The sequence below is a fragment of the Pterocles gutturalis genome, unplaced genomic scaffold (assembly GCF_000699245.1).
Source record: "Pterocles gutturalis isolate BGI_N339 unplaced genomic scaffold, ASM69924v1 scaffold5634, whole genome shotgun sequence".
Classification (NCBI taxonomy): Eukaryota; Metazoa; Chordata; class Aves; order Pterocliformes; family Pteroclidae; genus Pterocles; species Pterocles gutturalis.
Genome location: NW_010128011.1, coordinates 153 through 13,644, shown reverse-complemented (window position 1 = coordinate 13,644; position 13,492 = coordinate 153). Strand labels below are relative to the sequence as shown.

General features: G+C 51.1%; 1 protein-coding gene across 1 annotated transcript in view; it reads left to right on the top strand.

Moving 5' to 3' along the window:
- The window catches only part of EDC4 (enhancer of mRNA decapping 4), a 34,168-nt gene extending 21,212 nt beyond the window's left edge, over positions 1-12,956 (top strand). Inside the window, exons 19-29 of the mRNA XM_010079463.1 lie at positions 128-229; positions 1,157-1,309; positions 2,723-2,759; positions 3,735-3,915; positions 5,833-5,988; positions 6,718-6,833; positions 7,475-7,640; positions 8,831-9,017; positions 10,236-10,455; positions 11,182-11,345; positions 12,659-12,956. Coding sequence (XP_010077765.1) covers positions 128-229; positions 1,157-1,309; positions 2,723-2,759; positions 3,735-3,915; positions 5,833-5,988; positions 6,718-6,833; positions 7,475-7,640; positions 8,831-9,017; positions 10,236-10,455; positions 11,182-11,345; positions 12,659-12,851 — 1,675 coding nt within the window. The 3' untranslated portion in view covers positions 12,852-12,956. The remainder of the gene's footprint in view (positions 1-127; positions 230-1,156; positions 1,310-2,722; positions 2,760-3,734; positions 3,916-5,832; positions 5,989-6,717; positions 6,834-7,474; positions 7,641-8,830; positions 9,018-10,235; positions 10,456-11,181; positions 11,346-12,658) is intronic.
- The last annotated feature ends 536 nt before the right edge of the window (positions 12,957-13,492 follow it).

Here is a 13,492-nt window from a genome sequence, read left to right as displayed (position 1 = left end):
GGGCATTTTGTTTGTTTGTTTTAGCCCTTACATCAGGATCTGCCCTGAGAAGTGGGGTGAGCAAATAGCCAAGCTGAAAGAGGCTTTCATGATAGTATTTTCTTTTTTTTTTTTTTGCCTCCTCTAGCCCAAGGGATGAGGTTGAAGAAAAGCACAAGAGCTCTTCTTACCATCGACACAGCTACCACCTGCTGCAGCACGACAGCCAGGATGCTAGCGCAGAACAAAGGTACCAGAGCGCTCAGCCCCCTCCCTCGCCCTGCATGGACTCAATTCAGGCTGCATTCGTGCTTCTGTCCCCAGCGAGCCTTCACGTGCGGGGTGAATGTCTTTGCTTTGTCTCCTGGCTTAATGTGTGCATGCAGTCCAGCTTCCACAATGTTCTGATGCCCTCAGCTGATCACAAGACTGGCCTCTGGGCATTGTCCAATTTCCTTAAAGGTTTGACCATGCTGGTCCTAAGAGCAGGGACCAAGCTTGGTTTAATTACCACTGAAAACCTATTATGGGACAAGTTTCCAAATACAGTGCCATGGATAAGGTAGCAAGGGTGTCTCAGTTTCTTGCTATTGACATCTTTGCTCCCTCATGAGCCACCCTAGATCCCTGTGGACACATTCTGTGTGCCTGGAAAGCTCAGCTCTCTTTGAGAGCGGAGGGTTCGTTCATAATCCACACTTCAGTCTGAAGCCTGCAGCCTGCATGGGACGGCTGGTCAGCAGCTGAAAGACTCACACACTTCCTAGGCTCTCCTGGATTCCCCTCTGTTCCTGCAATTCTTGCTGTGTTTCGTGCTTTCTATCTGTAAAGCTGTACAGATGTTCTGTGCTTGGGTTCCCTGCTGGGTCAGTGTCACATCCTAGGTCTCCTGTGCTAGTGCGTGTGTGCAGCAAGAACAGGCATCGTTCTGCCACCCTGCCTGAACCACAGTCATCCCTAGCGCAGAGACCCTTCAGGTCTGCTGTGCAGCGCTTGAGCTCAGCTGGAGCAGAGCTGGAGCTAAACGGAGCGGCACGTGCTGAGCTCTGCGGAGGTCTCTGCATTAGAGATGGAGGTGTCAGGTTTCCTGAGCTGTGTGTGGATGAAGAGCAGAGTGTGCAGGCTGACGCTGTCTGGTATTGCGAGTGATGTCCTCTCACCTGCTCTTCCTCCATAGTGACCATGATGATGAAGTTGCAAGCTTGGCTTCTACATCAGGTGGATTTGGTGCCAAAGCGTCGACGCAGAGGCTGCCTGTGAAGGATTGGAAAGCCAAGGCATCCCCTCGGGCTTCCCCAAAGCTCAAGCGGAAGGGCAAGAAAGATGATGGGTATGCTGGGCTTGCCAGAATACAGGTGGTGTGGGATCAGCTGTGCGGGGCCACAGCCCGATAGAGCCGTTAGCAGCGAGACTGGGGTCGCCGCAGCCCCGCAGAGCCGTTAGCAGTGAGACAGGGGTCACCGCAGCCTGATAGAGCCGTTAGCAGCGAGACAGGGGTCACCGCAGCCTGATAGAGCCGTTAGCAGCGAGACTGGGGTCATGGCAGCCCTATAGAGCCATTAGCAGTGAGACTGAGGTCGCCACAGCCCCATAGAGCCGTTAGCAGCGAGACTGGGGTCACTGCAGCCCGATAGAGCCATTAGCAGCGAGACTGGGGTCTGCGGCTGGGCAGCGGCCAAGTGCTCCCAGCCCTCGCCCCAATTTGCAGATGGCAGTAACCGCACCAAAAGCGTTGCTGGTTACTCGCACGCTCACTGCCGCTCAGGGGTGTGGGAGTAGGTGCTGCGCTACCATTCCAGCTGGGACTCAAAATCCAAAATATAGGCTGGGCTTCAGAAGATGGGTGGGAGGTAAAGTGTTGGCGAGTTAGACCAACCTGGCAGCATTAATGTGAGGAGAGTGGCACAACTTCTGCCAAGGGCTCTCTCCTCTTCTTGCATTCCCATAGCTCCGTGACTTGGATCCCTAGCTGTGCAGATTACAACAAAGATGAGCTATGGTGTTGTGTTTCTGGCTGTGGTCCTGTACTGTGGCACCTAGAAGCTCTGAAATTACTTTCATTTTTCCTGCCTCTGTCCTTTTAGAGTTGCTGAATGGACGCTGTTGGGGAATGACAAATGTTTACTTTCTTTCTGGTAGCGTTTGAATATTCACAGATTTGTGACTTTGATGTAGACATGCAATATTAGTCTTTGATGTAGACATGCAATATTAGTGGATCAGTTCCGTGTTTTCCGTTATTCTGCTGTATATGCTGGAGTGCATCACTAGTTTCATCAGCTTGAGAGCTGAAATTTTTCTAGATGATTTGAAGCTCATTAATTCTATATTTAGCAAATGGGTACTTGATTTTTCTCCGTAAAGTATCAGGAGACCTTCAAAAGCTGTTTGGCAAAGCCTTCCCTGGCTTTGAGTTTGGACAAAACTGAAAAATTGGTGTGCGTTGTTCCTTCTAACAGTCCTCATTAAGATGTGGTTCGAATTCTTCCCTGTGAAGGAACCGATCTGTAAGGAAATTAAGGACCTGTGGATCGTGCACATGGTGGAGTCACAGTGCTGTAGGGACTGGGATTTCATCACCTTCCCGTTGCTCCTCTTGTTTTACTGGGCAAAATGGAAGTATTAGATTTTACACTCCAGCTCAAGCAACAGTAAAATATGTGATCTGTTTTGGCAGAAGACTTAGATAATAAGAGTAGTTAATTGACATAGTTGGATTACTACCTTTTCCCTTTATTTCCAGGGATGTGAACCAGTCACCAAGATCATCTAACAACCAGGTGAGTCAGAGCTGCTCTGCAGTCCGTCCCGAGGGCATGATGCTTCAGCTCTATTTACTGCCTGACTCAAGACCTGAGAGCAAGTTTATCCGGATTCCTTGAACCGTGGGCCCCTGCTGTGCTCGAGCAGGCCGAGATGGAGCTGTGCTTGAGGTTGGCGTTGCACTGTTCTCTGACTTGTTCGGCAGAGCAGGAGCTGCTCAGTGCTTCCTTCTCACCTTGCATATCGCTGTGCATTTCTGTGTTCTCGCAAGCCCTGTATCACCTAAGATGCTACCACTCCTTTCTTCTTCCCTGCTGAGATGACTCATGTATCGGCAGCAGGATCAGCTGTCCCAGCAAAGCAAGGGTCACAGTGGGACTGGCCTGCTGGAATTTCTTATCCCTGTTGATAGTACCTTTGTATCTGGCAGAAAATGCACTCAACTGAGTTGTGTATGCTTCTTCAACCCTTACACACTACTTACACCCTTAGTGTGTGCCACGTTTAGATATTTTGAGCAGATGAAGAGACAAACAGGCTATAGGTGCATACTTCTCCGGTTGTTTGGTTATTCAGAAATGAGTGAAAGAGCTGAAAAAGTGCTCTAGGAAACCTCCTCCTTACTCTACTGATTGCACAGCTCTTTCGTAGGTGTTTGAGAACATCATTTACATTTGGAGGCCTAAACAGTACCTGGCCAAAAGTGCATAGGATCAGTTTCCTTCTGGTTTTTTAGATGCCAGAGCTTTGAAAGGGGTCTTGAATCGAAACAGTTGATATTCTAAGCAACCATTTATGAATTCCATGCAAGACTTTCATGTACCTTGCTTTATCAGTTTATTTTTGGGGGAAAAAGTCTCAGAAATAGGCATTAAGCTGGCCCCGTTTTCTCCTTTGTGTTCAGTCCTATGCACGAGGGTTAATACCTAGCAGATAGCTTGACTGACCTCCCAGTCCTGTTAAAAATGAATGCTTGTCCTCTCCACGCCCAGGTGACACCGGAGTTCCAGGATGACCTGATGTGCATATTGAGGAGCCAGCAGCGGGAGCTCTCCGAGCTGCGTCAGAACCAGATGGAGCTGCTGCAGAGACTCACGGATCACCTGGATGCCATTCAGAGCTCCCTCATGGGCCACGTGGAGAGGGTGATTGACTCCCAGCAGGAGCAGGAGCGTATCCTTCTTTACAAATATTGAGTGGCCATGAGGAAAGCTGAGAACATTCAAGGTAGCGTGGGCAAGAGGTGCAGCAAAATTGCCTAGCTGCAGTGTAACTACTTCAGTTCTTCTCAATCCCTTTCTAAGGGCGAAAAAGAACTGGTACTTTCTCCATGCCACTAAATCTTCTAGTTACCCATTAAGACGGTAAGTGCTGCAATGCTAGAGTAGACTAGAGGTGCCCTAATACGTTATCCTATGCCAGGCAGTGGCCAGTCGCACAGGAGTCAGGGGATGATCCTTCCCTTCCTTTTCCTCCTTATGGCGAGTCAGTGCTTGTGCCAGAAATAGCGTCTGACTGCCATGCTGCATAGCTGAATATAGATTTATCTTCTCTGGACCCTTATATACATCTGGGGGCCACAGGTCCCTTATGAGTTGTCTGAAAAGTACTTTCTTTTGGTGTTTTCAAACCTGGCATCCAGTTATTTTCATTGTATTATCAGGAGTCAATTCCCATACATCTTTTGCTGTGCTGAATTTGTTCATGTTCCCCAAACAGAGCAGCTCTAGCCTGTTTTATGTCTGAAACCACTCGTCACTTGTATGACATAATAGTGATTTCTGGTTTTTCTGTTAATTAGTCTTGGACTTTCCTTCTTGACCATCAGGCTGATAACTTTTGTAGATAATTCAGATAGCTTGCTACTGAAGTTTGGAGCCTAGAGCTGTTATTGTACTATTAGAATAATTTTCCCCTGTCTGCACAACTTCACACCTGCACTGAATTTTCTCAGCAGCTGAAGTGTCTTTTTGGTGTTTGTTCTGTTGTGATTGTTCTTTTGTGTGGTTTTCAGGGTTTGTTTTGGGATTTTCTGGTTTATAGATGGACATACATCTCAGCGTTTGCATGTTGGCTCCTTCAGAGAGCCTGGTGGCTTCACAAGGTATGAGTAGCTTTCATTAAGCCTGGCTTTGTTCCCATGCACTCCATGGCTTGCATCCACCAATTCCATCCTGTAGGAATATTTTTAACAATTTTCTTTTTATGGATGTTGGACTTCTTGGTTTCTGTAGTGTCCTAGTTTGGGCTGGAATGGAGTTAATTTTCTTTGTAGCACCTCATATGGTGGTATGTTTTGGATTTGTGACTGAAACGGTGTTGATAACACTGGTTTTGCTATTGCTAAACCCTGGGAAGGTCTTCTCTGTTTCTCATGCCGCTCCACCAGTGAGCAGGCTGGGGGTGGGCAAGAAGTAGGGAGGAGAGAGCCAGGACAGCTGACCCCAGCTGACCAAAGGGATGTCCCACACCATATGATGCTGTGCTCAGGAGTACAAGCTGGGGGAAAGGAGGAGGAAGGGAGGATGTTTGGAGTGATGGAGTTTGTCTTCCCAAGTCACCGTTAACGCATGATGGAGCCCGGCTTTCCTGGAGATGGCTGAGCGCTTGCCTGCCAATGGGAAGTAGTGAATGAATTCCTTGTTTGCTTGGCTCCTACGTGCATCTTTTGCTTTACCTATTAAACTGTCTTTATCTCAACCAGGGAGCTTTCTCACTTCCACCTTTCCTGGTCTCTCCCCCATCCCGCTGCAGAGGAGCGAGTGAGCGGCTGTGTGGGGCTGAGCTGCTGACGGGGCAGCTAAGTTAACCCACAACATGTAGGGAACAGTACTGTCGAGCTTCTTTTAGCTGTTTGGCTTTTCTCCAGCCTTCCAGAGCCCTGCTCTTACCCAGATCGTTTGTCGCAGAGCACCCTGTTGTTTACAGGAACACATCCGCAGTGTCACATAGACCTCTGTTTCACCAGAGCTGCACATTTGCTCTCACTGAGCCTCTGGAGGGGAGGCTAATGTCCATCTTTGTGGAGAGCAGTGTCGAGGGCAGAGAAGAAATCTGTTGTTTGCACTCCTTAACATTCATTCTCATCAGAGAGAAGACTGGACCGAGCGCTGACGGAAGGACAGCAGCGCAATGGGCAGCTCCAGGAGCATCTGTCGCAGCAGCTCTCTCAGTCCCTCTCCACCGCTGTGTGTAACCGTCTGGAGAGGACCATTCGCGAGGAGATGAAGAAGACCGTACCCCAGTGTGAGCATTGCTGCTTAGGTTCTGAAGGTGGATCCCTACAGCTGGCCCCGTAGGGACTGGGAGCATGCTGCATGAACGTGTTGGCACTATACCAAGTGGGAGTTAGGTTATGTGAAGACTAGTCATTGCACTTTGAGCTGTTGGGGGCCCCGCTGTCAGCTGAGGAGTTGTGACTTGGAAGGAGCATGAGGCTCCCAGAGGGGTTGTCTTTCCAGGGAGCGTGGTCTGACCTGCCATTATAATCCATAACAATTCTGGAGTCTGTTTGGGGGAGGAAGGCAAAAGAGGCTGATGAGTTTGGAAATGCAGAGACCTGAGTGGAGCCAGCTTGAACTTGTCTTTGCCCTTGCTTGATGCAGTGGCACCATCCATGTAAGGAAACGTTCAAAGAAATGCGGGTGGGAAAGCCTTCTGCAGGTGTTGGTGTCCACCATTCTCCCTGAAGCAGGGCTGCCTGCTATTCCAGATCAGGTCAGCTGTGACTTTGTCGGCACAAGTCTTGAAAACCTTTGAGGCTGGAGATTTCACAGCCTCTCTGGTGACTTACAGAGCTGTGCCACCTTCCTGGCAAAAGTTTTTCCTAACATCCAACCTTAGCTTCCCAAGCCAGAGCTTGTGACTGTTGCCCCTCACTGAGTCATATCCAAGAAGAGTTTGACTCTTTTTTGGGTTTTGAAGCGTGACTCTAAGCTTAAAGCTGCAACTTTGCTATGTTTGTGTTGTGCCTAGGCATCTCCAAGAGCATGGAACCTGTTGCCAGCCAGCTGAGTAACACTATTGCTGCCAAGCTCACTGCTGTTGAGGGCACACTCAAAGAGAGTATCACCAAGCTAGTGAAATCAAAGGTAAGGAGAACCAGACTGTAGCTTTTCCTGGGGACACTGAGTCGCCACCTGCCTGGGTAACTACTCCTCATACCTCTTCCCCTCACCTGTATCTCCAGGTAAGGTCGGTTTAGCTGCCAGTGGTCACAGCTCTTGCCTGGTCTCATCAGCAGAGCGAACTCGTTGTGTTACTCCCCTGCCGCTTTGCCTTGCCCTTCCTTTCACTTACCAAGTTGTTCATTTTCTGCTAGAGTGGAGGATTCTCACTACAGCAGTGGTTTGAGGGCAATCTCAATCGATCAAGCAGTGAAAATTTGACTGGCTTTTCTGCTCTCTCCTCTCTATTTCTATGTTATTCAGGGAGCAGAAGCTTGTTACTTACCTTGGCAGGGAATGCTGGATTGCGAGAGGGAAGCAGGGGAAGGAGCCAAGCCTGACTGTGCCACCTTCCCTTGCTCTGTGGCTGAATTACAGGGAAATCGGGATGTTCTCGGGCAGCCCCTCAGCAAGCAGACGCGAGCTGAGGAAATAAACGCTTCTGACACTGGGCTGTCCTTATCTGGTGTGGGTGTGTTGCAGGGACCTACAGTGTTTGTTCACATCTTTATCCTGCAGCAGGCTGTTGTTAATTTTCTGGAATCTCTTCTGTGTGTGTTTGTAAGAACCTTACAGACAGCGTTGTGAGGGCGACGGCCGACACCCTGCAGGGACCCATCCAGTCCGCATACAGGGAAGCATTTCAGAGCGTGGTGTTGCCAGCCTTCGAGAAGAGCTGCCAGTCCATGTTCCAGCAAATCAATGACACCTTCAAGCAGGGCACGCAGGAATGTGAGTAGGTTTTCTCCTCTGAGTTTTCTCTGCACAGCATATTTGCATTAGTGGCTGACAACAAGTTGGCCCTTATATCTTTGTCTTTTGGAGTGTCACTGGTAAGTGTTTAACCTCTTTGCCCATCCGTGTGGTCTGAAGGCCATTTCACACTTGGAAAAGGGAAGCAGAAGTGAGGAGATGTTTGTGGGTGGTGCTATAAGCACAGAGATTCACGTCTGGTCTTTGTAGCCTGTGCAGCAAAATGCTTGGCCTCATTCTGTGAATCTGTGACTTCATCTAGTGAGTAGTAAAGCCTGGTTTAGGATTACAGCATCCTGACGTCAGGAGCACAAGGGATGGAGAGCTAGGTCCTGCAGCTAGGTCTTTGTCTCAGAGAAGCAGTGGAATTGGGGAAGGTTTAGAGAAGGGTACAGGGATGATGTTAAAGAGTGGCTGAACAGTGTAGGCATGGTCAGGCTGGAAAAAAGAAAAGTATACACTTAAGTAAGGAAAACTTGTACACTGATGCACTGGGGAGGATCTTTCCTGTTCTCAGGCTTGGGATCCAGTTCCTTGGCCTTCTGGGAGGCCAGGCAGATATTGCTCTGCAGAGCTGGTTTCTGAGGGGGGCTGAAGCTGGCTAGTGCTGGCACAGCAACTTCTGCTGTCCATGGATCTGCAGAGTGTCTGTCTCCAGCTGCTGTTTTTTGCACCTTGCTTTTCCTCACCAGTCTCCCACAAGTACATAGAGCTTATATTCTTTTCCCTTTTGATCAGACCAGTTTATAAAATATCTTAAAATACAGCTTTTTGGTCTCTGCAGATAGGATTTTTTTTTTTGTCAGAAATCTTCCTCTCTTTATTGACATTGAGCCCAATCACATTGTGTGTGAAATAAAATACCCTGGCTCCCACCTTCCTCTTGCCCTGAACAAACAGTGCCTGTAAAGGGCTATTGCAAGAGAACGCGTGGCTTTGTTGCTGTCTCATGTAATCCTGCATGCCGGGGAGACTGGAAGCAGGGTTTCTAGGTTAGTGTAACACAGCCCGAAGCAAGGCTCATGCCTTCTGCCCTCTGTCCCTCACTTGTACGCTGGCTCAGGGCTTGGTTCTGCTGGAGAACACGCAGAACCTGACAGCTGGATCTCTGCCCTGAGCATCTCCACAGGTACTGATGGCACACATGTCTTCCTCTCTGCTTGTTGCAGATATCCAGCAGCTTGAGACTCACTTGAAGAACAAAAAGGTACGAGAACAGGAGGCCCGGGACCCAGTGGTGAACCAGCTTCGACAGCTCATCAGCACCTTCCAGAGCACCACCGAGCAGCTGGCTTCCACCGTCGCAGCCAGCGTCCACGCTGAGGTGCAGCATCAGCTGCACATTATTGTGGGCAAGTAAGTTGTCAACTGGACTCGGGGAAAGAGACGTCAATGAGGTATACGTGTGCGTAACAAAATCCTCTCCCTGCTCGTTGGCTCCCTGCACGGTGTGCCGAAGCACACGGGCTGGTGGAACTGTTGGCTTGTAGAGCACAAACTGCGGAAGGGTTCTAACAACCGGCTGTATCGCTGCTGTGTCTGGTTGCTCCGGGCCTGCTTTTCACAGGGTCCTGTGTTCATGTTGGAGACAGAAGGACCTAAAGCAGCCCATAAACATGCCCAAGTCTGAACACTTCCTGAAGATCATTTCAGAACAGGGCTTTTGAAGGTTTTTCTTCTTAACTGTGTCCCCAGGCATACCAACAGTTTCTGCAGGCTGCTCTGTCCTCCCAGCTGCTCTGCAGCAATTCATGCTTGGCCATCCTGGTTTCAAGATGAGATCCCAGCGGTGTCTTCAGCACATTCACGCCGTGAAGCTGGTGGCGGGTTGCCAGGCATTAAGACTGGCTGGTGGTCACCCATGGGCAGAGTGGCCCAGTCTGTTTTAAGCCACTAGAACGTATGTTGGAGCGCATGGGGGTCTTCCATGCAGACCAGACTTGTCAGGAAGTCTGTTGGGCTAAATTCTGGTCTCATTGCACGGGCTGTGCTTGCTCCCAGAGCAGTCCTGCTATTCTGCCTCTGGTCGAGCAGGTTCAGTGCTTTGTTCCCTGGGTGAGAGGGGAGGATCCCACCCTTGGGGGACAAGGTGTAACACACACCAGCGGAGCCTGCACTGTGAGCTGGGCTTGTGTGGAGGAGTCGCAGGCTCGCTGGAAGCGTGTTCTGCTTCTAAAGGTGTCACCTGGAGGCCAGGAAACTGCATCTGACAGATGTGATGGTGAAAACTGGGCCCGTTCAGGGATGAACCTCAGTCGCCTTGCTTGTAGGGCAGAGACTTTAAAGGCTCAAAATGCTGCCTGACGAGAGAGTTCCCTGAAACATCACTTTCCCACACAGAATCCCAGCGTCTTCCACATGCACCCTGGGACTCTGTGTTGTTGGCCACAGAGCTGCCTTGTGCAGCGTGTTTCCGATGCCTGTGCCTTGGAGCAATTTGTGTTCCTCCTTTGGGAGCCGCTCTGCAATAAGCAAGCCTGTTTTCTCGCTGGCACAAGCTTTTGTGCAGTGTCATCCCTTGGATCTTCATATTCAGAGATGCCTTTGGGTTTTGTTTTGGTTTTTTTTTTTTAGCATGCAGGAGTCTATTTTGGCCCAGGTGCAAAGAGTGATTAAAGGAGAAGTGAGCCTGGCTATGAAGGAGCAGCAAGCAGCTGTCACCTCCAGCATCGTCCAGGCAATGCGCTCGGCGGCCGGGACTCCCATCCCCTCTGCTCATCTGGATTTCCAGTCTCAGCAAACTCACATCCTTCAGCTCCTGCAGCAGGGACACCTCAACCAAGCTTTCCAGCAGGTACCTCGGCTGCCCGCTAGCAGGCATCGCTGCTTGTCGGGGGCTGGAGAAGGGGAAAAAGAGCTCCTTGAGGTGGGGAGAGGATCCCACAACAACTCATACAGGAGTTGACTGAAAAGACCTGTGGCAGCAGGCTGCTGGAGGGGTGCAGTTGCACTTTCACATTGGTGAAGCCAGAGCTGTGTGAGTTGCATGGTTTGGTGGTGATTCAATTCCTTCATCCCTGCCCATGCCCTGGCAGTCCGATATCAGTGCTCCAGTAAACCAGGATGCTTTGCCCTCAGCAGTGGCACGTGGCGCACCCCTGAAGAGCAGCAGCTTCGCGAGCCTCTCCGGGCAGAGCTGCCTTTGCCTTTGACTGTGTGGGCAGGTCTGTCTGAGCTCCTCTGGGAGTGACAGCCATGCCCAGGGAGGCTGGGAGTGACAGCCATGCCATGCCGGGGGGCTGGCAGGGGATGCAAACACAGCCCTGCTCCATGCTGCAAACCGTGACCTGCTCCCTCTGTCCGGCTGTAGTGGTGTAGAGCAGACACAGATGTGTTCTGAGCATAGAGTGAGAGCCTAAACACAGTCCTGCCTGCACGAGCAGCAGGGTTTGCTGGGAATTTGGCTCCCCGAGGAGACTGAAAGCCATTGCACTGCCCCGAGGCAGAGGGCTGTGCCTGTCCGGTGTCCCTCTCCTGCCTGGTGTTTCCTCTGCATTTCTAGCTGTGTCTTCCTTTGCAGGCTCTGACAGCGGCGGATCTCAACCTGGTCCTGTACGTCTGTGAGACTGTGGACACCCAGCAGGTGTTTGGGCAGCACCCGTGCCCGCTCTCCCAGCCTGTGCTGCTCTCTCTCATCCAGCAGCTCTCCTCGGATCTGGGCACTCGTACGGAGCTGAAGCTGAAGTGAGTATGGTCAGAGTGCCGGCTCTGAACCGATGCAGACCTGCTCCTGGCTCTGGTTTCAAATTCACTGCCTGGAAGGTGGTGCTGGAGCTTCCGTAACCTGTGAACAAGCAGTAATGACCTGGAAAAAGGTGTAGGCATGGCCAGGGAGAGCTTTGCTGCCCAGAGGTAAAGGGGCACCCAGCGGTCGGTGCTGTTACCTCCTGGATTGCAGCCTGTACATATTCTGTGTGGTCTGTACAGCAGCCTCTAACCAAGGAACCGCTCCCCTGGGGGGGTGAAAAGAGGGATAGTGCCGTCCTTCCTGGAGAGCTTCATATCCAGAGCAGCTCTGCTCTGTCCTCAGCGCTTAACCCGTTGCTGGACTTTGTGGCAGCAGTTTCTTGTCGTGACTGCCAGACAAGTTCAGTGGGCGGTGGCAGCAGGAGCTGCTACAATAATGTCTGTTCAATGTTCTGAGCAAAGCTCGTGTGACAAAATAGTGACTGTGCTGATCCTTGCCATAAACATTTTTAGTGAGTGAGTCAAGAACTCCTCTTATCTGCCCTAAAAAACCGACTTGTGAAGGTACCTGCAGGTTTTGGCCATGGATTGTGTCTGGAAAATGACTTAAATCGACTTTTAAACTCACGTTAACAATGGGAATAAAGCAAGCTGGAAAACTGAAGAAGAGCTTTAGGTTATGGAAGAGCTGGCAGTGGGAGCTGAAGTCGCTGCTGCTGAGTTCAGGCTGGTCTGTCAGCGAAAACCTCCTGCAGTGACCACACTGCCTTACTCTCAGGCTGCTGTCTGAAAGTTTATGGCTCGTCTGAACTTCAGAACAGCTTGTTGGGAAAATTCCTCATCTTCGCCCAGCCCCTCCCTGGGCAGGCGGGTTGGAAGAAGACCTTAACTATGAAATGAGCCTCACTGCTGAGGATTTTTACTGTCTAATAAGTGACTAATTCTGCTTATGCTAAAAAGGCATCAAAGAAGATCTCTAGAGAGCTGTGACCAGGCATGGCCCGGGGCCAAGTGCCACCTCCAGCTCTGCAGGGAGCTCTGCCTTGCTGTTGTGCCTGCGTGGTTCAGGCAGAGCTGGGTTGTGGTGCACGTACTGCAGGCTAGAAAAATGTATAGGCTGCCCTTGCGAGTTGAAGAGATGGTGGACTCTGCTGTGAGTCAGTAGCGTTTATTTTTCTGATGGCTGAACATACTGCTCTGAGTTTGGGTGGGCGAGGGAGCAGAATTGTGCATCTTCGTTGCTAAAACGAATCGAATAGGGTTGGGGTTGCACGTTGGGTTTGGTTCTAACCCTGGTCTCTCTCCTTCAGCTACCTGGAGGAAGCGGTGATGCACCTGGACCACAGCGACCCCATCACCCGAGACCACATGGGGTCAGTCATGAACCAGGTGCGGCAGAAACTCTTCCAGTTCCTGCAGGTGGAACCCCACACCACGCTGAGCAAGCCTGCCCGTCGCCTCATGATCATGCTCCAGGGCCTGGTCACCCCCAGCATGACCTAGGAGGACCTGGCTCCCTTGTGGGCTGCTCCAGGGAAGCCCACCCCGCCGATCCTGTAGTTACTAACCACGTATGGCTTGTGTAAAGAGCTCTTGCCAGGAAATCTATCAACGTATGTGTGATGTCTCTAAGGCAAACGCCATCTGTGTATAGTTCCAAATAGTCACTGAACGCTCACTTGGCTTATTTTTCCTAAATAGCCTCTTTTTGAGAGAGTTAAGTCTCTTCTTCACCTGCCCCTCCGTCCCAGTGCAGAAGCCGGTGGATTTCTGACCCCTTGGGTTTGGAGTGTGCTGCTGTGAGCGGAGCAGAAGGGAGGCGCAGGCTGAGACCCCCACAAGGGGGTGGCCGGGGACACGTGCTCCTCCTCGGCCAGAAACGAGTACCTGGATCTTGGGGACTCAAACTCCTCCGGATGGGGCTATCGGCCAGGCAGCAAGGGCGTTTCTTCACCTCCAGCTCCACACTGCCACTGCCCTGAGGTGTCCAGCCCTTCCTGCGCAGCCCAGGCAGGGGTGGGCAGGGGGCTGTGGGTGCGTGGGCAGTGACCCAGGAGGGGCTCTGGGGTGGGATGGTCGGGCAGCAGCGAGCTGCCTGAGCCCCTGCGGGCCATCGGTTCTCTTGTGTTTTGGAGCATGTCCAT